Source organism: Centruroides vittatus, unplaced genomic scaffold, assembly GCF_030686945.1.
Source record: "Centruroides vittatus isolate TY-2023 unplaced genomic scaffold, ASM3068694v2 contig_260, whole genome shotgun sequence".
Taxonomy (NCBI): Eukaryota; Metazoa; Arthropoda; class Arachnida; order Scorpiones; family Buthidae; genus Centruroides; species Centruroides vittatus.
In genome coordinates this window covers 236049-261083 of record NW_027121652.1, presented here as the reverse complement: position 1 = coordinate 261083, position 25035 = coordinate 236049, and the positions used below count along the sequence as shown (strand labels likewise).

General features: G+C 33.1%; 1 protein-coding gene and 1 long non-coding RNA gene across 3 annotated transcripts; one reads left to right on the top strand and one right to left on the bottom strand.

Annotated features, from left to right (window-relative positions):
- Window positions 1-1182: 1182 nt before the first annotated feature.
- Naxe (NAD(P)HX epimerase) lies at window positions 1183-24538 on the bottom strand. Of its 2 annotated transcripts, none has more exons than XM_067265996.1 (4): window positions 24401-24538; window positions 10919-11135; window positions 1931-2189; window positions 1183-1855 (listed from the first exon to the last, which is right to left on the bottom strand). In XM_067265996.1, exons 1-4 carry the CDS (start codon window positions 24499-24501, stop codon window positions 1641-1643), a joined length of 792 nt encoding a protein of 263 aa, XP_067122097.1. In that variant the 5' UTR covers window positions 24502-24538; the 3' UTR covers window positions 1183-1640. The 2 variants fall into 2 exon arrangements, with proteins under 2 accessions (XP_067122097.1, XP_067122096.1); XM_067265995.1 differs by lacking the exon at window positions 24401-24538 and adding an exon at window positions 15941-16199.
- LOC136971535 (uncharacterized) lies at window positions 15838-16703 on the top strand. The gene is made up of 2 exons (XR_010880176.1): window positions 15838-15905; window positions 16406-16703. It is a non-coding gene; the product is annotated as an uncharacterized lncRNA (long non-coding RNA).
- Window positions 24539-25035: the final 497 nt, after the last annotated feature.

Sequence of the window (25035 nt, the reverse complement as noted above, 5' to 3'; positions counted from 1 at the left end):
TAGAGAGTAATACAGGTTTGAATTTTGATTTATGTTCAATGAACATATTATATTAATTCCTATTATCTTTGTATCAGCATAAAACAGGGTAGCTTGCTTAAATCCAATTTTGGATAGGGCTGACAAGAAGTAAAGGTTGAGAACCTCTGGTTTAGACCATTGTCTACATCATTTAAATCAGTGATTACCGAACTTTTTCAATCCACCGCCCCCTTTGTTCCATAAAGTTATACCCAACGCCCCCTAACCCATTCTCTCTTGTGTGAGAAAGGATTGGAAATATTCTTAGGAACACTTTTCTATGAATCTCACACTTTGTGCTCTTACCGTACATTGTTCTCAACATCCGGAAACCATTAAACGCAATTTTTCCTCTTATCCATTTAACAGAGGAAAGGGAACGACAGTCAGTGACCCCAACTTTTGCCTTTGGTCATCGTTCGGTACCCTGCCTCCAGCACCCCCCCCTACATTTACTCACCGCCCACAGGGGGGGGCGGTAGCGCCCACTTTGGGAACCACTAATTTAAATGTTGTAATCATTTAAATATTGCTCACGTTATACTTTCTGCTCAGGTTTAAATCTGATGCGGTATAGTATCTGCCTTTATCTAAGCTTCAAGTTAGATGGAATCAATACTATTCAAATACATTAAGTTGGTGTGATTTGATTTAAAAAACAATTTTATTATTTAAGTGGCAGAAGTATCAGTTTTAAAACCTTATTAGTTCATAATTCCAGTCATATTTCCTTCCGAATTATTTGATATTTTGAAAGGAAACGTTTTATAATAAAAAGTTAAAGTAAGTAATTCTCCTTATCAAAATTTATTTTTCAAATATTAATATTTATAATCCATTTAAATAGTTTTAAAAATAAAGAAACAACAAATTTACAATTGCCATTATTCATTTGGAAACTCAATAATTGTTAAATAAAATATTTACAACTGTGCAAAATCCTTCGATTAACGTAACGGAGTGCAAAAATTCAAACACATCAGAGAATTCAATAAATTAACAATGACACTTCTTTCCTCTCTCAATAATAAACCATACAAACACAAAATACGTTAACACAATGGCCGATAAAACTGTACGCATGTTAAACAAATTTACTCAATTTTAAGAACAATAATCAATATATTGATTTTAAAATACTGTTATCTTTGTAAGAGGGTGTAACGTGTTTAAAAAAGTTGTTGTATAATTTATTTAATTTCTTTCCAAAAATTAATTTATGTTTAATCTACAGTTGTTCTTTAAATTGTCATGAATATATTAATATATGACAATGACAAATAGCAGAGAAAGAAGGCACAAATATCAAGAATTTGCAATATTTGGATGAAGATGAAATATCAATTTTGGAAACAGAAAATTGCCATAGCATTTTAGTTTTAAATGCACTTTTCGTATATATAAACCTCTTTTTTTTTTGTGTTTTTTTTTATAGGTAACAATGATACTGCATACTACTTCTGAGTATAATTCATTCGAATAATCTTAATTCTAAATTTTATATACTCAAAATGTAATTTCTCTCTCTTTGATTTTTGCCATTCGCCGTGAACTGTAACAATAAATCGTAAAAACAGTTTTAAGTGTACAGTTACATCTCGGACCCGTAATTCGGATCCTCAAGACGACGGAAGCGGAAGCTGAACACAACATTCGGTTCCGGGATACACGGGCAAGTTCAGTTCGTACTTGCTGGAAAGTCCGGGAGGAACGAACCGACCGCCCAGCCAATGATACTTCCCCTTGAATAATTTGGCACACTTTTTGGGAGCTGTTAGAGAAATCAAAAATTCCGGCTGGAGTCCGTTCGGATCGCCATTTTCTACGTCCCAACCTGAAATAAGCGAGAACTTTGTTTGCAATTAGTCGTCGGAAATATCATTGTAATACTATATAAATTAAAACAAACCTGAAGGTATATCGATGCTACATAACGGTATATGAATCTTCATCAGTTTGTCGATGACGTCGACAAAGTCGGGTCTCACGGGTGGTTTGAAACTGAAGCCGAACAATGCATCCACCACGAGATTGTACGAATCCGTGATCAGCTGCGAATCGGGAAGAAAGGAAAGAAAGGGAATCTCCATTTCTTCACACTGCTTGGTCAAATTTTTGAATAACTGTTTGTTTGTTTGTTTGGGATAAAATACCGACGGTTCGTATCCCTAATAAACAAAAGAAAATTCATAAATATTAATTAAGTATAATCTCTATGACATTACAAAAATAATACTAAAAGCACATATCAAATAACGTTAAGATATGATTATGATTTAGGATGATTAGATACTCCTACTTGAATTTGTATCTCGAAAGCTGATAAATTTACTTTTCTGTTAGATAATGTTATCATATCAAAGCACTAGAAACTGACTGTTGAGTTTATTGTATGTTAACTTGTTGCTATAAAGGGGATTTTGATGACTAAAATTATTGTATGCTTTAAAACAACAACAAAAAAAAGATACAGATGTCTTTCTCTATTTGCATCTCTGATATAGTGGACAGACTATTTTCATGAAAGAAAGATATCAATGATAAAAAAATCACAGAACCTACAACTCCATTATAAACCAGAGGGAGTTCAACTAAGAAACAAGTATACAATCTGTTGAAAACACCAATTTAAGAAACCCTGATTTGACAGATACAAATACAGGGTCCATACAGGTAATTCCATTGTTAGGAACTTCCTAGTTGGCACACATAGCAATTACACAGCTTAATGTTAACTTGTTTGGGTAGCTATGCTTTGACTTTTCGTCCGTCAAAGAACTCGGCACCAGTATTACAGTTGAACATGACATTCGCAGCATAATAATAGCAATAAAGTCTGAAAATGACCGCATCAAACTATTGTGGGATTTTGAAATTCAAACAGACAAGGTATTGGCATACAACACACCAGACATTACCATCATTAAAGAGAAGCAAATGTGGATAATTGACGTAGCCATACTAGGTGACAGCGGAATCAAAGAGAAGGAACAAGAAAAAAATCACAAAATATAAAGATCCGAAGATCAAATTTGCCAAAATAATACCTGCTGTGATCAGCACACTAAGTGTTAAACCAAAAAATCTCCACCAGCATTTAAAAACACTCGACATCAGCAAAATCACGACCTGCCAAATTCAAAAAGCTGCACTTCTTGGATCTGCCAATATTTTATGCTGGTACATTATACAATCCTAAGCTCCCGGGAGGGCTCGATTTGAATGTAATATAATGCCAGCACGTGATCTTGTCGCTGTGTTTTTTTTAAGTCAAGATAAATTATGTATGTAATAATAATAATTACTCGGGAAAGAAACCGTGTCATATTCTCACCTATATTTAAAAATACGCTAAAACATTAGGTTAGCATTTTATATTTTACTATTGAGATATCTTGTAAGATTTTTTTATATTAAATTAGAGCTGCTGTGAAAGGTAATAAACACACTCAAATAACCTTCGAGAAACGTTTCTTCAAGGTTATTTGTGTGTGATTTTTTTCATACAGTGTATTTATTCTTGCTAATCCAATCTAATCATTGTACAAAGTTGATCAGGTTTATGAGAAGTATATATATGTGAATAATGCCAGCCATGTACTTGTATTAGTTTTTTATTTAAAATATGATATTATGATTGTGGCATTAACACCAGAGGATGCTTTACCTGTTTTACACGCTTTTGCGGACGCAGTAACCTCGAAAGGAAGGTTGCCTCCGAAACTTTGTGAATGTTTTAAGGACTGCTGATGGTGTGAACGGCAAAAAGGAAGGACAAAATGCAAAGTTTTATCTTTGTAAAGTCGTATTTATATTTATTAAATGTGAATAATGCCGGCCATGAACTTGTATTAGTTTTTTATTTAGTATATATATGCTTAAAATTTTTTTACAGTATATTCAATATAATTTCTGCGCACAAAGCTAGAACTAATTTAAAATCGTAGGCACAAAAAACCTTACACACGCTGTTTCTAGCAATCAAATTAATAAGCACAAACGTTTTCGGCCGTTTTGAAAGGCCTTCTTCAGGTGCACTGAGGTCGGTTGGAAAGTCGGATAGCAAATGTTTACGTGACGTCATCTGTTAGAGGAAACCCCTCATAAACAATGACGTCACGTAAACATTTGCTATCCGACTTTCCAACCGACCTCAGTGCACCTGAAGAAGACCTTTCAAAACGGCCGAAAACGTTTGTGCTTATTAATTTGATTGCTAGAAACAGCAAGTGTAAGGTTTTTTGTGCCTACGATATTCAATATAGAATTTATGTTAAAACATTTAATACATGTTTTATAAATTCTACATGTACAGTACAGTACTAAACTTTCAACTGAAAATATGTCTTTTGCTGAAATATTTAATGGAAAAATAAACAAAAAATGGCTTGGATTAGTGACATTACATCAATCCAATTTGTAAAGTGCAGCAGCGCCGCTAGCCGTTTGAGCACCCGTGTGCAATGCCAATTATGCCGCTCCTGTTTAACTACGACTACCTACGCCAAACTTGCCAGCAATACCCATTTGCCGCCCCCTGGACGTGCCGCCCGCGTGTGGTGCACGCCTTGCACGCCCGCTTACGGCAGGCCTGGTAAAGCATTGCATAAGAAATAAAAAGATTTACAAGTCTTTATAATCACATTTTAACATCATCGCAAGATTTGGCTGAAACATCATCGAAATATAAAAGCATTCACTTCAGTTTTCAATTATTTATTTAAGGAAAAAAAAAAAAAAACAAACTTATTACTGTTGCTGAAATCTTGAAAAGATAGAAGTCGTACAGATATAAAAAAATTAATTTTTAGTTCATTATTTCCTTGCGTGTTTGCTTTAACTTGCCAGTAAAAAATCTGAAATGTAAATGCGATCTATAAAACCAATTTCTATTCACGGAAAAGTATGCCAAAGTTCACAAATCCCAACTCAAACACATACTAAATTACTACATTCGATTTCCATTTTCCGGTATCGAGTTTACCTAAGCTATTAAGTGTATTTTACGGTCGACAGACCGAGAAGATTCGGTAAGAAAGGCTCGCCGTTGCAACGACAGGTCAAACATTCGTAGAATTTATGACGACGTAACAGAGTCGCCGACGAGTTAAGCTAATAATCGAAAGGTATTATGACAATGATCACACAAGATAAATATAATTTAAATAAAATAAAAATTTCAATAAAAAAAAACATATAAATTAACAGAAGGAAGTTTGACTATGTAAACACTGCAGTCAAAATATTTAAGTAAGGAAAGAAAAACATTAAAAATATATAAATAAGTAGATGAATAACACTTAAACGAATGAATATAAAATAACAATTTTTTCTGAAGATAAAATAATGAAATTATATTTTTTATCGAAATATTTTATTATTAATTTCATAAACATCTTTCTTGCAAACGATCTTCAAATTAATGAAATATTGTGCTTTTAAATAAAACGTTTCCACGACGACACACTTTAAACCACACAGAACGCGTTGTAAGTTCATAAACTCAAAAATGTTAAAGATTTCTTTAATTAAAACTTAATTTAAAATGTACAGGTAGTCCTCCATTAACACATTTTAACATGGTTTATTAATTATGGGCAATTTTACTTCTGACTGTTACATTTCGACACCTCCAAACCCGAAACAAGTGAAAAGAAAGGGAGATAATTGCTGGAATATGTATGCATGTGTGCGTGTGTCGGTGTCCATTTTGTTTAATATCTCAGGATCGAGTACAAATTAAACAACAAAATTTGGCATAGTAACTTGTATATAAGGGGCATTAATACCATTAAATTTTGAAGTACAGAATTGAAGGAGAAGGAGAGATAGAGGATGGTTACAGATCATATCTTGACTGGGATAAAACTTTTCTTGTATGGCTCTTTTGAAATGAAGATTTTTGGACTGCAATTTGAAAAAACTGTAGCCCTATAAATTCCTATTGTTGTCCGTCTGTCTATCCTTAATCTCGAGAACGGAGTTAGATAAATGAAAGCCGAGACCAGGTACGGAAAGATTAGGGGCAAGAGTCTCTAATTAACTATAAACAAACGTCCAATGCAAATCGGAAGTCACATCATTTCAATTCAAAAAGTTTCCCCCGAAAGGAGTTAGTTAGATGACCAGCATGACTATTGCTAACAGGAAAAGTATGATATACAGGGGCAAGACACTACTAATTTGAGGTGATAAGGATATATTTTAAATTAAATAATTTAAAAAAAGGTTAATGTTACCTTAGGTGCCAAGATGGCGGCTCGTCTCTGATTCCAGCAAGGAAACAGTGGGACGCATGTTCTAATACCTAACCTATTCTAATAAATTATCATAATTATTAGCAACCAAATTATTAGAATAGGTTAGGTTAGAACGTGCGTCTCAGCGTTTCCTTGCTGGAATCAGAGATGGGCTGCCATCTTGGCACTTAAGGTAACATTAACCTAAAAAAATATGATTAGAAATTGCAGCCTGGCATTGTGATGATGTCACAATAAATAATTGCTTGTATCTTACAAAATTTTTCCAGAATGGCATCTCAAATTTTAAAAACTCCAGTAACTTGCTACTGAAATTTTTATACTAAGCATCACTGTTTTTGTATAATCCAATTTTGGAGACGTCACTAACAGGTGTTGTACGGAGACTTTGCTTAATGTACTCTCACTTAACATTTAATGTATCTAACTATTTAACAGAGGAGTATCAGCGTGTTTACAATTAAACACATGCTAATTATATTGGTTTTTATATAAATGATCTATAAGACAATTCGCAAACAAGTGGATCGCAATCTACTGATTGGCACACACTTTTATATTACAAATCTTAAAGTACACGACATTTTATACTATCCGAACCAGTAAACTTTAATCATTTAACAGTCATTGCATTCAGACTGTAGAGTTGCATATCATAATCTTCGAGTGCACCAAACACACTATTGATTAAGTTAGGTTAAGAAACACTGCTCTAGAATAGTTAATACTTTTAAATTTTAAATATTTCACTTTAAACATAAACTGCACTTTACTCTTTAAGGAGAGTTATTGTCGAAAATTATAAATTTCTGTGGTTATGGGTTTGTTATTTTAGTAGTAGCTATCGTATATTTTATCCGATACGAAAAGTAAACAAATAATATTTTAATTGTATAGAATAAATAAATATTTTAATTTGATGTAACAGGTTAGAAAAATTCAAAAATACTAAACCAAATGCATTAGATTGGTGTTCCGCAACCTTTTTCTGCTTGCGGCACACCCACGACTCGACACGGCACACCAAAACGTTATTCCTGTCAAAAACGTACGATACGATACTATCGACAGAATTACGTAATGCCACTAACGTATTATTGTTATTATTAAACAGACATCAACACCTGTGAGCAAATTTATTTTACATTTAATTTCTTAGAATACATAAAAATGCATGGCTTGTAATAAAGAATAAACAAACATCATCTTATTTTATCGGTGCTGCAGCAAACAATAAAATACAAGCATAAAAAACACGACAACTGTGATAAAAACATGTAAATAAAACTTGAAATTAACAGAATATGTAATAGTTTACGTCACACCTTTCACCACGTGACGACACGCCAGTTGCGGTACACTGCATTAGACGACGAATAAAACTGTCTTTACTCTGTTTTAATAATGCAGAATATATAATTAATACAAATGTTTTCACTCTTCTTGTCAAAATTAATAAATATATTACTAACAAGATAAGCAGCAGTCATATTTTGAAGTGGTTTCTATTGATAGCTATGAGTGATGGCATACTGAATTGATAGACCTCAAGAAACACTTAAAAATCCCTTCTTCTAAAGACTCGGAGCATGTATTTTCCTATAATACTGCAAAATGGAATTTACAAATGAAAAGAAAAGACCCGAAGTGACAGAACTCTCAAACTTTTATTCAATTTTCTTAATATTTAATATTGTAAAGTTAGAATTTATGGATGAATTTGAGCAGTAAATACTTGGATTTAAATTTTATTTAAGTTTGCTCGTTTATTAGACTTTTATTTATATAAATGTAACTTTGCAGGTATTGAACACAGCACTTCACAGATCACTGAAGTAGTGTAGTGAAGTACCCAGATAGTATTCCACTTAGAAATAGTAATATTTTCAAGTGCTGTTATCTGAATCCAACCAAAGCTTGGGGAATTAGGCTAGTCCCAAGTCCAGATTAGCAAACAAAAAAGCAATTTTTAGGAAGAAAATTAGTAAACACACGAAGTGTGACTAATAATGATGAAAAAAATGAAAAGAAGATGTAAATATAACTTTGCTAAGCTACAAAAAAATGCAAATTTTTAAGTTATAAACTGATTAGAAGTAAAAATGTTTTAATCAAAATTGCAAATTAATTGTATAAACTCCAAATTTGCCAATTTAAGTAATAATCTTTAAAACAAACAAAACAATACTTTGTTTTTAAAATTTTATATAATATATTTAAACGCGAAAACGTGTACGTCGGATGTTCGGCGATGCTTTCCTGTAAGCCTAGAAGTTTGACAATGGTGTTTGGAAAGTCGGTGGAATCACGCTCGACATTCCAAACGCCATTGTCAAACTTCTAGGCTTACAGGAAAGCGGCGCCAAACGTCAGACGTACACGTTTTCGAGTTTAAAACTTCGACTTCAATCCCGCTATTATTTTCTCCTCCTCCTCCTCCTCCAGTATTATTAGTCTTTCTTAGAGTTGCTACTTTTGACTTTATTCACAGTTCTTCTTGTTTCTAATCCTTCCACTTGATACTGGATAGTCACTACACTTCAGATAAAAATCTTTAATTTTATTCAAAATAAATTAATTAATTTTCTCTTCTTTGGCAATATTCATAGAAAAATATTGTAAATAAATCCAGAATGAAGTCTCTCCCTCTCGCATATATAAAATTTATTTTGCTATTATGATTTAAAAACACTCTTTATCGGTAAATAATTGTTCAAAAACATAATAGATTAGTTGAGTCTCGAGATGAAAACTGAGCTGGATAGACATTTGCAGTTCTCTGCTTATAGGATTCATATTCATTGTCATTCTATTTGGCTGCAGACTTATATACGTATATATACAATGTAAATATGGTCTTAATAACGTAAGTTTGTAAAAAATATCATTTCATTTGAAGTTGGCCATGTGTGATAAGGATAAACAAACTCCAGCGTAAATTATTCACAAAAAATCACGAGAATTCGGATCACTCATATATACAGTTTCCACGAAGGCTCTATTCATTCTAATTAGAAGTTATCTGTCACTCCTAGTTACTGTTTAAACTTCATTTTCTTATGTTGATTTAGGCATCTTCCATGTTCTCAAAGTTATTAGAGCAATCATGATAGCGGTTTTTAAGTTTTTGACAATTTTAAGGCAAAGTTGATCAATTTTCTCTTTAATAATGCCCTAAAATAAGTTGCTACATATAGTTACATTTAGGTTTGAAAAGACTACATATTGTATCTGTGCTGATTTCCACTGAATCTATCAGATATATTCTATAACTGGGAGACACTAGAGACAATGTCACACACATGGATTTTATGACCACTCTGATGTTTCTTGAAGAAGTAAAGCAGTGATTCTCAACCACTGTGCCTAAAGTGCCACGAGATTTTTGAAATGCGTCGCCACTAAGTATATCCATACATAAGCGACATCAGACAAGTAGTTTAATCGGTTCTACTTTCTTAGAGTGCATTTGGAATTTGTAACTGGTGTTACCGGTAACTGCCGGTAGTAACCAAGGCATTTAGAAAATGTGACCTAAATAACCAACCGCATTTAAAAATCGCTGTTATGATGTCACCGGTTGTCCTGCGATACTTACTGAAGTAGCCGTGCGTGCTGTCAAATTTTTAAATTATTAAAAGTGTACCGTGACAAAAATAATGTTGAGAATCCCTGAAGTAGTGTCATCCGAAATGAATGCTATCATTTTAAATTACTGTAACTGTGTTAATTATTATTCAAGAAATATGTGACATACACCAATCATTAAAGTGACTGTCCAAGTTTCATCTCCCACCTACATTCAAATCTGTTATTGTCTTCTACTACCTCTGGGAAGTGCCATAAACAAAATTAGAACTCCACAACAGAGAAGCATTTTGTGTTCTGAAGTTCACAAAGTTGGAATTCATTACTGTGCAACATAACTTTTGCAGACAATTTCAAAGTGATCTACCACGTAAGAGAAACATTCTTTAGTGATATCAACAGTTCCAGGAGAACACAAAATGATTCCAAGGTTGCAAACTGCAGAACACAAAACACTTTCTCTGTTACAAAGTTGCCATTTTTGTTTATGGTGCTCAGTAGCGTAGCGAGTGGGTGCAAGGGGGTGTATCATGCACTGGGCACCACTCGCAGAGGGGTGCCCAAATGGTTTCCAAGACAAACAATATGTGTTTCTGGAGGAGGGAGGGGTGCCAATAAAGTGTCGTGCCCAGGGCGCAAGTTATGTTTGCTACGCCACTGATGGTGCTTTCTAGAAGCGGTTAACAACGCATTTGAATGCAGACGGGAAATAAAGTGCCAAAAGTTATTATTCCATTGATCAGTATATGTCACATACTTCTCAGATAATAATTACCATAATTACAGTTATTTTAAAATTGTGGATGACCGTACAAAAATTTCTCATACCATAACCATTTTACAATTACAATAAAAGACTATACAAATACTAGAAAAACACATTTTCGAAGCTGTAAAGCAGCGTTCTTATAACAAAGCAGTCAATCATTATATATTTCTTTTGATGCTTCTAAAAATTCTCATTACATTTAACTGAATCATTTCTAATCTTATATTTTCTAACAGTCTTATGGTATTATATAATAAAACATCATAAAAATATTACTTACAAACATCTTTAAGTGTCTGGCACAGACGAGTCCGTCGCCTCCATTATTACCCGGTCCGCAGCATATCAACACCGTGCCACCTTTGCCCATGTTCGAACGAGGGTAAGTTTTTGCAATTGCCGTAGCGACGCTCAATCCCGCCAATTCCATCAACTGGTCGACACTGTAGCAATATTCATTGAATAGTTCTTTATCGATATTAACAGCTTCTTCCTGACTGAGGAGGAGAAAGAGGGCAACATTATAATTTAATTATTCAAAAATGTAAGAAAAGCTAGCAATTTAAAAATTACCATTTGATGCACTCTCGCTTCATTAATGTAATGGAATAAAAAACATTAATGACAAGAATGATAATTTACATAATTTAAAAAGTTTGCTAATATATTCATCTAGTTCTACTGAATTATTTGACCTTCTTTTTTTGTTTTTATGCGAAACATTTAATTTTCTACACACCACAAGTTTTTCTTGTTCTGTTCTGTAGCTAGAAGCCTCAAATCATCGTCTATATTCTATTCTAGAAAACTCATCACATCTGGAGGATCTCCTCCATTGCGAAGATCTTTCTGCTTTGCATTACGGGCAAAATATGACCAAAAGTATCATTCATCGTGACTATTCTGGTGAATGTCGAAACAGACTGAAAAAATTTGAAGTTGTTAGCTCAAAACATCCAATTCTTTCATTGTTTCTTCATTCTAAAACAGTGGTTCTCAACCCGTGTTCCACTAACTCACTCCGAGTGCTCCATAAAAGAGATATTTAAGTTTTTTATTGCAAATTTATTCCAACGTACTACAGCCGGTGCTGTAACTAGGGCGGTGACGGCGGTGCCAGGCACAAGGCGTAGACCCCGGGGGCATGCGCAGAAATGACTGGACCAAGTTTTAGGCCATAGTTACAGATGCTCGCACCAGGTGCATAAAAGGCTAGTTACGGCACTGACTACAGCATATTACTTTATTCATAGACAATTCCATGTTTACTATTTTATCCAATACAATAAAGTTTATTAGATTATTGCTTCATCATTTAACGAGAACAGTAAGTGTAAAATTGCTTATTGAATATATTGATGCTAATGTTCCACTTAATAAAAAGTATATGAATGATGTTCTGTAACCTCAAAAAGGTTAAGAACCAATGTTTTAAAAGCTTACTTTCCCACATATTTTAAAATAGTTATTAGTTTTCGTTGTATTTATTTATACTAATTTTATATATTTAAACAAATACTTTAATTATCAACCGATTGGTTAACACGAAGATATAGGATTGTACGTCGATACACAATGTCACCCGTTACGAATGTCGGCCTGCATCGTATCCAAAAGGTCGGCACGAACGTGGAATAGGAAACAATGCCCAAATCCATAAAAGCTACAAGAAATTATAAGGGGCATGAACCGAATCCTTGCCAACGATAAGTTTGCATTTTATTATTACGTAGCTAACACTTTACTGTATTTTGATTCTTAAAATTATTAAAATTCTCAATAAAAATCCATTTAAATTAAGAAAGTAATTTCCTATAATTGAACTTCTTTGATTAAATTATACAGGAACATTCTACTAAAACTCCAAATTTTATCAATCCGACATGTATTTCTGCAAGAAATTTATCAATAAATATGGGAAAATTCCACTTCTCTGATTAAATTCATAAAAAATATATAACTCTGTTTCCATTCTTGTTTTATTCCCAAATTTCTACAATTGTTAAACTTTACCATATAAAAATAAAAATAAAGTAATAAAAACTATATTTTTATGCAGAGAAAGTATATATAAAAGTTTAAAAATATCAGAAAAATTCATCTAACTGCAATTTAATTAAATTAGACCATTAAAAATTATCTTGCAACTAAAATTAAACAAGTTAATTTCGGTTAAAAGGTGGACAAAATACATCAAAACAGAAATTATTTATAAGATGCACAGGTGGAAGCGAACATAGTTTCCGCGCCCCTTCCGTTCATTAAGTTCGAAAGAATTAATTTAATACCATTTTATTAAAATTCGGAGATTTGCCTCATCACGAAATGTAATAATTGCCACAAAGGCAGAAATGAATTTTAAAATTACAAATATTTCTAATGTTTGCAGGGTACTGACGGCGTATATACTTTACTTGTGTTTCTATTTGAGTCTTTTACATGCGTTTCCTTTTATTAAAGGTAGAGTTATATACTTTTCGAATCCTCAAACCGGTGCCGACACTTTATTGGCGCCCCCCTCCCCCTCCAGAAACACAGATAGTTTGTCTTGGAGGCCATTTGGGCGCTCCTCTGCAAGTGGTGCCCGGTGCACGACACACCCTTGAGCCCCCCTCGCTACACCCACTGCCTCAAACCGTGACAAAGCCCAATAACATGTTTATTTTGCATATAAAACATTAAAAAAAGCACAGTTATCAACTAAAAAATGTAAATTTTTCAAATTTCTAATTAAAAAACAGCCAGAAAGATCAATTTTTGTACCAAACGGTGACTTTTATTGGATATTACGGATCAGAAATTCCTTCTTGATCAAGAAAAAAAGCTGATATATAATCAATAAAACTTGTGGAGGCCATAAAATCACTCTTTTCCTCTAATTAAAAATTCAATGAAAGGTTATTAAGAGCACTCGTCTACTTTAAAACTAATTATAATAATAAACGCAACCCGCTAAATGATTAATTAACTTTTATCGACTTTTTAAAATTTTTTCCGATGTCGTTATAAAACGTATTCCTATAGGTTATAAAATTCTGTTATGTGATCTGTGAAAGAAGAAGATTGGATGGTTTAAATTAGCATGCGTTTCATGTCATCAATTATTTCAAGTTAAATTTTTTTTGAATTTTGAAATAGATTTCAAAATAAACCAATCACAAGGCTTATATACAAATTTTCGAATTTTTATAATTACCCACAGTGCAATGGTTTTCGAAACGAACCAATCACAAGGCTTATATACAAATTTTCGAATTTTTATAATTACCCACAGTGCAATGGTTTTCGAAACGAACCAATCACAGACTCCAAATTCAAATTTTCGTATTACCCATTTTGCCATCGATTTCACCGATAAAAAACCAATAGAATCGCTTCAATTTTTTTGAATTTCCGCCATTTTACCTACGACTTCCGAGTTCTTAGCGTGGATTTGACAGTTTTCTTCTCGAATTTATTACGATTTCGTGACGGAAAGGCTCAATTTTCTTAACGTTACGCCTCATTAGAATTAAGAAAGAAAGTGAAATACGAAAAACAAGAATGAAAAATGGCGACGATTATGCAAAAATTGCTCGAAGAAACGTGTATTAATACGAATACGTGGCAGTTAAAGTAGAGAAAATAATGTTTACTCGCACGCGTTTATGTAGTGGGAGTAACAGATGCGGTTAACATATAATCGATACTGAAAAATTGCAGATGTAAGAGTTAAATTTAATAATGAACATGCCCTAAAATAGACATGTAAAAAGAGGGGAAAAAATACAAATTTTATAAGCACAGAAGTTAACGTTTCAGTTGCTAATTATAACAGAAACTGTCCGTTAATTTCCGCAGAGGTAAATGGCGAAGATGATAGAAATGAAAGTATAGATAAATGCAAACGTACAGTACAGTACGAAAATTTCCTTTAACAAGTCGCCATGGCAACAAAACCCATAAGCGAAATATTTTAAACATAATAAAGCTTTCACACTGAAAGAAAATTAGTAATGTACGAAACTTTCTTTCAGCTTTAATCGGACACGACATTTCTCTCTCTCTCGGCCTCCTACGACTTTTCATATATTCCTACTTAGTTAAAGATTAAAATCGTTTGATCTTTCCGTAAACCAATCAAAATTTCGCTTTTAATCGCTTGTAATAAGCGTTCCGTTCTAGAAATCTCGATTTTTCTATAAAAATTTCCACCCGTAGAGCGACGGTGGCGCTAAAACGGCAACTAGCGAGTTAAAGCGACTAAACTGTATATGTTTCGATTATGTTGAGTAAAACGACTGCGGAGTGTCTCCCGAACATAATCCAAATCGATTTAATTTGCTGTTTGTTGTCGTGTCGATAAATAACAGGTTGTAATAATATCATACACCTAGATTACCCAACTAAACAGGAGATTATCGCTTGATGGATTTCGTGGGGGAGGGGCTCAATTTTCTAATTAAAATACTCTAAATTGCAAACTAATGATATCGACGAAATTAATTTACTAATTACCTAATTTTAATTATTCTTTTTTACATTGTCGGTCGTTAACAGCGCGTTGAATAATACTGTTATTACAGCGATGGGGGATTTCGGGGGGGATATAAAATGATGGGGGAATTTCCCGCAAATCCCTACATCGTTCGATAAATACGGTTACACCCCCGGAGCGTGTACAAAAATCCCTAAAAGTAAACTAGCCACAGATCTAATTGAAAATACAGGAAGATAGTTTAAGAGCACGCTTGGATGACTCTAGTCTTCAACGTTTCGTTTTGAATGATGTATAACCATTGGGATAGCCAGGGTTTTGTTACGGGGGGGCCTAGTAGACGCTGTAATTTTCTGGGGAGGGGCCGTGCCCACCATTGCCCCTTCCTGGTTACGCCCGTGTGTATAACCCCGGCGTAACAGAGGAAAAAGGGGGAGGGGTTCATTTGTAAAAAGCATCGATCGTGCGTAGTTAACAACAAAAGTCCATTTGCGGTAATAATAGTCATTAAAAAAAGCAAACAAATAGGAAAAAAATGCACGTAATTCGTTTCGGAACGAAGGGGGGGACTTAATTAGAATTACGCTTTAAATAATTAACGTCGGATCGTATTACGTAAAAATAAAACACGGCCAATCGAAGTAATTGACGTAAACAAACAAGAAAATTTTATTTCAACCACCGTATTTTTTTTTTCTTTTTTCCTTTTAATGTTGCGCTCTGTTAAGTGCGGGTTATACGCGACGGCATCGGATTTCCCGTTCTTCCCTACTTCTAAGCCGATTTAAAGGTATTTTCTATTGTTAACTGTACGGAGCATCTTACCTGATATACAACAGGTTATCAGCTTTAACTAAATTAGTTTCTGGATAATCGGTTTTTCCACGATCGACACTTATACTCTTGGGCCTTCTACGAAACGAGAAACGACTAGATTTCTTGTCACCTTTCTCCATCTTTTATCTGCTATATAAATATATATATATTTAGAGTTTCTTCATCACAGGGCGACCAGCCGACTCGTCTGGTTGTCTGACATGCTAGGTGAGATGTGGGAGACGTTGGTTCGGGTCGATGGAGAACAGTCCATTAATAAAGCCAAGGGACGAGAAACCGGAGATGGGCTTACGATTGTTATTTAAATCGTTTATCTACCGTTTCCACCTCGAATAAACTACGTTACGCTGTGTTAACGTAGAAGTAAGAAGCGTAACGAGTCGATAGAGAGCCTACGTTTAAGAAAATCGCGAAGATTTGTATAGAATTATTAAAGGATACCTGTCGTTACAGGTATGAATGATGCTGTTACTTAGCAACCGTCGGTCCCATCTGGGATAAGGATAGGAGGAAAATAAAAAGGAAGAGAAGGAAGAAGAAAAAAAAAAAAAGCGTTTTTAAAGCGAAAAGTGCCCTTTGATAACCCGAATGGAAGATCGAGGAACGTTGCTTAGCAACCAAAGGTGCTAAAATGTTTGATTACCGAAACAGGTGCAAAGCAAATGGAGTTCCATTAAACACAGAATTGACCAAGTTCACCTTATTTACAGTACTACATACAAATGGAAAATATATAATTTAAACTTTAAAATATATTGTTTATTTATATATACTATAAAATAAAATTAATTTAACCGGTTACATATTTAAATTATAAATTGATGTTTTTAATTTAATTTTCCACAGTTTTTTTTTTTACTCTAGAAAAAGCCAAACTTATTATTAAATAAGAAAAAAATTGAATGTAGTGATTCTTAATGACATTTACAATGCTTATTTTTAATGAATTTCTGGAATATTTAATTTGTTACCATGCTTAATAATTAATTAAAAGTGTTTTAAAATAACTTAACAATCATATAAAATGATGTGTAAGCATTAAGATGCTTAAAGGTTTTATTAAGAATTTTATGTGATCCGACGAGAATTTGCATAAATATTAATTATTATTATTATATTAGCATAATTTGATATCGTATTCTCATCTAGGAATTTCTATTTTGAATGTTTCTATCGCGCCAGAAATTTTCATTTTCCTCCCGACAAAATTAATTACCGAAAGATGTCAACTTAAACAGATTAATCCTTTTATTTAAATTTTGCCTATTTAATATTTGAAATACCTTTCGCTTGGTTTAAAAAAATAAAAAGAAAGGAAGCGGATGAAGCGGCGTTGAATTTTCTTATAATAGTAAATAAAATTATTGAGAGTTTTTATTTTTAATATGTCTTGAGCTAGGGAGGAGGATGGAAGGAATAATGTGTTAATGACGAGAGATTGGAAGAGAAGCGGAATTAACTAAGATTAATGGAATGCTACGTTTGCACTGGCTTTATTACTTACTACTGCAGGAAATTTAAACATTCGAGCACTGTCAAAAATATGCAGAAATGTGTTGGCGGATTTTTTAAAATCTGGGATACCATTTTGGAAAAATTCTGTAAAACAAAATCTTGATCACCAGTGCAGTCTTTAGAACGTAAGGGGCCCTGGGCCAAGACCGAGATGGGGCCCCCTTAAAGAAACAAACATTACAGACCTAGGGATGCCTTATTTGTTTCCTCCCTCAGAGTATATACAATTTTTCACTTCCCTTGGCCAGGAAATGGAATTTTCTTACCACAGGAAGAAAGTACTGTTTTCGGTCAAGGTGTGGCGAACAAGAGGTATCATTGAGTTTATTATTTTAATCAAACTTTGTAATCAAACTTCAATTAACCTATTTTTTATTTGTAACTTTATTACTTTCGGATTAGGGGGCCCCCTACGACCTGGGGCCCTGCCCTAAAGATGGCACTGTTCGTCGCTTCAAAAGAACTTAAAAGTTTTCAACGAGTCTTATCCTAGTCAAGGTATGATCTGTGTGCTTCCTCTATCTCTCCACCACCGAGTTCCATACTCCAAAATTTAATAGCATCACTGCTTCCTATATACAAGTTACCGTGCCAAATTTCATGTTTTACTGTTTATCCCAACCTGACATAAATGAAAAATACACTCATACACATAAACGTACACAGAATTGTTTTAATTTTTTGGGTTCGGGGGTCTCGAAACATTGAGATTTGTGAAAACTTCATATGGTAAAATTTGACACGATTACAATACCTTCCTATATTATAACAGTTGGGAAAGTAAAACTATTAGCAAGGTTGAGGCCAAAGTTTTAAACGCAAAAACGTGTATGTCGGACGTCCAGAGCCGCTTCCCTGTAATCCTAGAAGTTTGACAATTGTGTTTGGAAAGTCAGTGGAATCACGCTCGACATTCCAAACGCCATTGTCGAACTTCTAGGCTTACAGGAAAGCGGCTCTGATAACTAGCCATTAACATTCAAAACACCAACAGCAACCTAAATGTGACCTGGACTATGAAAAGATAATCGTGTTTTTCGGTGAATTTTGTAGAAAACAATAAAATCTGTTCAATGAAACCTATTCTAATCACACCGTTGCAACTTTTACCTAACAATGATGAATAAAGATGGAAAGATTAAAAAGTGAACATTTAACAAGAATGATGGAAAAACATTTAAAAAAACCACGAAAGAGAAAGAGAGAAATTTCTCAATTTTTCGACAAAGCAATTAAGGTAATATTTTCTTATAGAAACAAGTTATGACAGCAAAACAAAAAATTTGATTGATGTAGCCTCACATAGACTCAAGAACTTTTTCTGCACATTAACAAGCTTTTTATAATCCAGGTCACATTCACAAAATGAGATATAATTAATTATTACCAATCATATTTATAAAATATAGAACAGTACTCACGCACAATGTATATTTTGACTCCTTAATTCTTATAACTACACAAAACTGAATGTAAAATAAAAGAAATAATTGTAAGAAATTCTAACTGTTCATTTTTAGTTCTTGTATTTCAAATATAAAGATGATCAAAATATTGAGTATTTGGAAAACAATGCACCATAGGAGCACCTGATGAAGTAAGAATGCAGCCTAACAAACATGATATGCAGTATTCTGTCCTATTGTGTTGATAGAAAATAGTGTTATCAAGAGCTACATTTGTAAGTAGTGGTCCAAAATGCTCTACTAAGAGCTCCAAATACTTGAAAATATCCAAATACTTGGATGTACTTTACTTACAAGTGTTGCAAGTAAAGTAAACCCAACATAGTATGTTGGGAATAAAGAAAATTGAAATGCAATGCATGGAATTACATCATGACATCCCTTATGCTGCATTCCTGAAAGTAAAGTTGTCACTCTGCCTTGATATATCCCATTCTGTCATACATTGTTTGCACTCTGCTAAACTGACTTTAAAGATCTGCCTGAAGTAACAAAATACTACCAACACAAACAATAATTTGTATCATTGCCTTAATAATGGATGCTTGCAATGTACAGTACAATACATCTTTATTATTAATTATTATAAAATTGACATCAGGAATTAAACAGGCAACCTAAACACCAACCAAATGCCGAAATTCTATCGGGCTAGTATAAGGCTAATTACTAAATAAATTATGTAAGCAATTTATTTAGTAATTAGCCTTATACTAGCCCGATAGAATTTCGGCATTTGGTTGGTGTTTAGCTTTAGTATATCGGGTTTAGTGATGATGTTTAATAAATAGGCAACTTTTGAAAGCACATCGCAGCCATACAATCTGCAAACCTATCACAGATGGGAAATACTGTACATCAGACAACCCATCTGGTTAATGTCATCAGGTACACCTTAGGAGCACCTGATGTCATTAACATTTCTATCCATCAGTGCTTTGCTGGACAGCATTCTTTCTTTGTCAGGAGCTCCTATGGTGTGTTATTTTCCAAACAGCTGGTATAATTAACTGCTAGATTAAAAATTGTTGCTTCAAAAACATATTAAAAAATAAAAATCTTAACACTGTAGACTAGGGCTTCTTAAACTGTGATAAGAAGAGTCATGTAACTGAACATGATGGTCATGAAAAATTTAATAACAAATTTTTTACTACATATTTATGTGAAGCAGAATTTTCTGTACTGACAATTATAAAACAAAATGTTAAGTCAACTCTGAAAATATGTTAAAGATGCCCAGCAATATCAAATATTCAATCAGAATTTAATTTGTTATGTAAAACAAAACAAGCACAAGCATCTCATTGGTATGAAAATTTGCTTTAGTCATTAATAAATGATATAATAACGAGGTTGAGGCCGAAGTTTTAAACGCAAAAACGTGTACGTCCAACGTTGAGTACCGCTTTCCCGTAAGCCTAGAAGTTTGGCAATGGTGTTTGGAAAGTCGGTGGAATCATGCTCGACATTCCAAACGCCACTGTCAAACTTCTCGGCTTACAGGAAAGCGGCGCTCGACGTCTGACGTACACGTTTTCGCATTTAAAACTTCGGCCTCAACCTCGCTAATAATATCTATATCAAAGAATTGTTTTGGAATAAATTGTTTTATGATTTATTCCAAATAGGATCACAAATGGAAAAAGTCTAAGCAATATCATAGATCAGGGATGGCAAACCTTTTTGAGTCCGTGTGCCATATTGTAAGCATACTTAGCTTTAAAGATGTTAATGCGTGCCAATGTATTAGACTTCGAATAATGATATTTAAAGAAATTAAACTAATACACTTTAATTAGAATAAATGCAAAAAATCTGATTGAAAAAAAGATGATCAGGTGATAAACAGAAAGGATGATTGAAAAGGACAGAAATCATATGATACATTACGTGCTACTTTGGGCACGCGTGCCATAGGTTTGCCGTCCCTGTCATAGATAAACAGCCAATATAAGTAATTCAAACTTATACTTCAAATATTTATATGAAAATATTCATTTTTACTATTTGTATCAAAATTTTTGAGGTATTAATCAAAGAGCTTACAGATTTTAAATTACTATATTTTTGTGCATATAATCCATATGAAAACTACTAGAACAAAACAAACTCTTTGCATAACAACACATTCTATTGTATACTCTGATCTGTGGGAGTGGTCAATGTTTCGTAAGAATTCATTTTTAATTGCCATTTAAAATCCATATATAATTCAGCCATCGCATAATCTGCATCCCGTCTCCAATCGTCTTTTAAATACAGCTTATATGTAGCAATTGATAACATTAAATCATAACCGCATAAAACAATTTACTTTCATATTTCATTATATATCTTATTAAAACAAACAAATTTCATTAATTAATTATAAATAAACTGGATTTTTAAAAATTGATATAGATCAGAACTATTTTAGAATAGGATTCTGAGCAAAAATATTGATAATATTCTATACTTAATAATTGCAAATTTGCTAAGATATAATGAGTTTTTGTCTCTCCAATTCTACATTCTTGTAAAAAAGTTTGTATTGATACACAATAGTACCAATAATTATGCTTTTCGGTTAATGTAACCCTTGGTGCCAAGATGGCGGCTTGTCTCTGATTCCAGCAAGGAAAGAAGTGGGACGCATGTACTAACCTAACCTATTCTAATAATTTTGTTGGTAATAATTATGGTAATTTATTAGAATAGGTTAGGTTAGGTAAGAACGTGCGTCCCCACTGTTTCCTGTCTTCTATTTACTGGAATCAGAGACGAACCGCCATCTTGGCACCAAGGGTTACATTAACCCAATTTTCATTCATAAATTATTTCTAAATGTACATTTCATTAATAAATTAATTAGTCTGTTAGTAATGTTATTTTATAAATTTTAAATGCTAGTAATTAAATTTTCCTGTAAATTTGAATTATTATATTGCTTTTATATTATTGATAAAATAACTGGTAGTGAAAAATTTACGCGACTTAATTTTATTAAAATGCTTCTATAAATGTTATTTTGCATTCAAAATTCTATTCTATCAATCAAAAATGTTTTGAGAATTGAAAACGTTAGTAAACATTGCAATAATTATATAAAAGTGTAAACATTTGTAAAAATATACAGCTAATTCCAATTATCCACACAATTTAATTACAGATTATGTTGATATAAGTAAAATATTTTAATGTATTTGTTTAATAAGAAATTATTAAACTTTCAAAGCAACTGATCACATAAATACTGTGTAACACATCAACTACACCTTTTTACAATCAGCAAACATTTTTAACCAGTTATTTTAGAGGTCAACATCAAGTTGTTAGCTAAATTAGATCATTTAAAAGCAACAGAATATGGAACATTAAATATTACAAAAATGTATAGATTCAAACTATGTGTAGCATTGATATCAGTCGAGACATTACACTACCAATGTAATATCTCGACTTAAATAAACTTAAAACAAAAAACAAAATAACAATAGAAAACATTTGCTAAGTGCTATTAAACAGGCTAAGAGGCTTTAGCCTGTCTAAATATTAGTAAAAAAAATTAATACACAAGAAATGAAACTAAATAAACAGATTAATGCCAAACAAGATACAAAAACATGGTATATGACTAGATCAGCTGCGTGTGCATCATATAGTTCATGCACAGCTCGTATGAGCAGTAATTGTGAAGTTGATGTAGAGTGCCGATCATCAAACAATTTCCGCAGATTATTGCAATAATGATTATAGACTCTCAAAGAGAGATAGCTGAAAGTGTGTAGAAAGTTAGTTCTTCCGTACAGACACAAATGCAGCTCTGAATGAGACAATTGGGATGTTATCAGAGCTGTACACCATGCCCCAAAGGAGTAAAAAAGTCAATGGAACCAATAGTCTAGATCAGTGATTCTCAAACTTTTTCGATCCACCGCCCCTTTTGTTCCATAAAGTTATACCCACACACCTTAACCCATTTTCTCTTGTGTGAGAAAGGATTGGAAATATTCTTCGGAAAACTTTTCTATGAATCTCACACTTTGTGCCGTTACCATACATTGTTCTCAACATCTGGAAACCATTAAATGCAATGTTTCCTCTTATCAGTTTAACAGAGGAAAGGGAACGGTTGTCAGTGACCTCAACTTTTGCCTTTGGTCACGGTTCAGTACCCTGCCTCCAGCACCCCCTAGTTTTACTCACCGCCCACAAGGGAGCGTTATCGCCCACTTTGAGAAACGCTGGTCTAGATGTAACTGTTTGTGAAATATAGTCCTCAAAATCAACAATAAATAAAAGCTTTTCAATCAACTATCAGTAAGCATAACATAGTCAATATTTTTATTTTGTAATTTAAGAATGACTATAATTATTATTATAATTATGTAAAAACCACATTATAATCATATCAGGGATCACCCTGGCTTTTTTTTTTTTATAGCAATTGCCAACCTATTTACCAAACACATCTGTTTATTTGCCAAAATAGTTATTCTCCAGGTCACTTTTTCACTTACTGTAACTTTGTATCAACCTAAAATAAAAGGACGACTAATATAAAAAAAAAAAAATTTGGAGTTTTTACGACCAAGTTTCTCAAGTAGTTTTATTTTTGTTTATTAACAGTAAAACTGTATGGGCCAGCATTTGCCTCACCTCCTTCTAAAACTGACACAAAGAACCTTATCCCCAATTTGCAGATCCTCTCGCACGGCCTATTGGATAGGCAAAAGGAATACTATTGTTGAATGGCCATGTTCAAATTAAGGAAACGAGGGGCCGTATTCTGGCCACCGTCTCTGGTCTCTCATCTCTCACAAGCCGGTCACTGATTGGCTAATCTAAATGATTAGCCAATCAGCAGCTTGTGAGAGACGAGAGACGGTGACCAGAATATGAGCCCAGGAAGTCTTCCGAAGTGTCAAAACTGAAGGGAAAGCTAAATCATACCATTCGTCAGATGCAACCGAGTAAAACTGTATTCAACCAAGACCGATTCATGTTATACGATACTTTTTCTCACTAAGTGGCTTTTTTCTCGAACTGCTCTTTGGCTATTCACCACTCCAATTGCCAAATGAATAGAATGTTCACAAATTGTGAATTTTGCAATAGGCAGAATGACCCCTGCATATAATTATAGATATATTAACCATATCATATTGTATTTGTGATTAATTTAAAGTGCATTATAAATTAGGCATTGTCAAGTCTTTATACACTTAATTCTTAAAATTTAGGTTATATTATTATTATTTTTAAAAAATATTCAATTAAAATGTAGTTTGTTTATCATTTTGGATCTTTTTATTTTAAAAAAAAATAGTTTAAAATTTTATTATATGAAACTCATGTTACAAATTGGAGTCATTAACATACAAAATGTAATTAGTAAATACAAACAATAATGAGTAATATATTATTATTAAATATTAAATAATTATTTTCACTAATTTTTAATTAAAAGATGAAACTGCCTCACCCTAAATATTTATAATTATACTTTTCAGTCATTATTTTTCTCGAAGAAGTAAAAAAACAACTAAATTTCTTATAATTATAAATAATCTTTAAAATCCTCATGTAACAGGCAGTTATGAACACGTGACACTAGTGGTGCCCTCTACTTTTTCCATTCGATAATTTTAATAAGCAATTTCAAATTACTAGATATAAAAAAAAAATAAAAATAAAAAACTTTTAAGTAAAATTTAAATTAAACAAATAGAATTAGGTTAATATTTGTGTATTTAATTTTAGTATTAATAATTTATGATTTCATATATAAATGTTTTTAAAATAAAGTATAAAGTGATGACCGGATGGCCGAGTGGTTAAGGTAGCAGTTTAGCGCTCTAAGGGACTTGGAACCGTAACCGGACGAGTAGAAAAATCCCAAGAACTTTTAGGGGTGGTCTGTCGGGATACAACGGATCCCGTCGCTCATTACCTGGCCGAACCGTTGTGAATCTAGCCGAACCAACAGATCATGGGCTTGCTAAAAACGGCCTTCATAGTGTCCATAGGGCAAAAGCAGTTTTAAGTCTGGTAGGAAAGATAACGTATTTGATTAGCGGCGTTCCACGTCGTGACACGTTAGCAAAATTTGGGCCCACC

Coding starts and splice junctions, on each gene's coding strand:
- Naxe (XM_067265995.1), bottom strand. CDS start 16,071: ATGGAGAAAGGTGACAAGAAATCTAGTCGTTTCTCGTTTCGTAGAAGG. Junction 11,136..15,940: donor GATAACCTGTTGTATATCAG/GTAAGATGCTCC, acceptor TCTCCTCCTCAG/TCAGGAAGAAGCTGTTAATA. Junction 1,856..1,930: donor TAGCATCGATATACCTTCAG/GTTTGTTTTAAT, acceptor CGCTTATTTCAG/GTTGGGACGTAGAAAATGGC.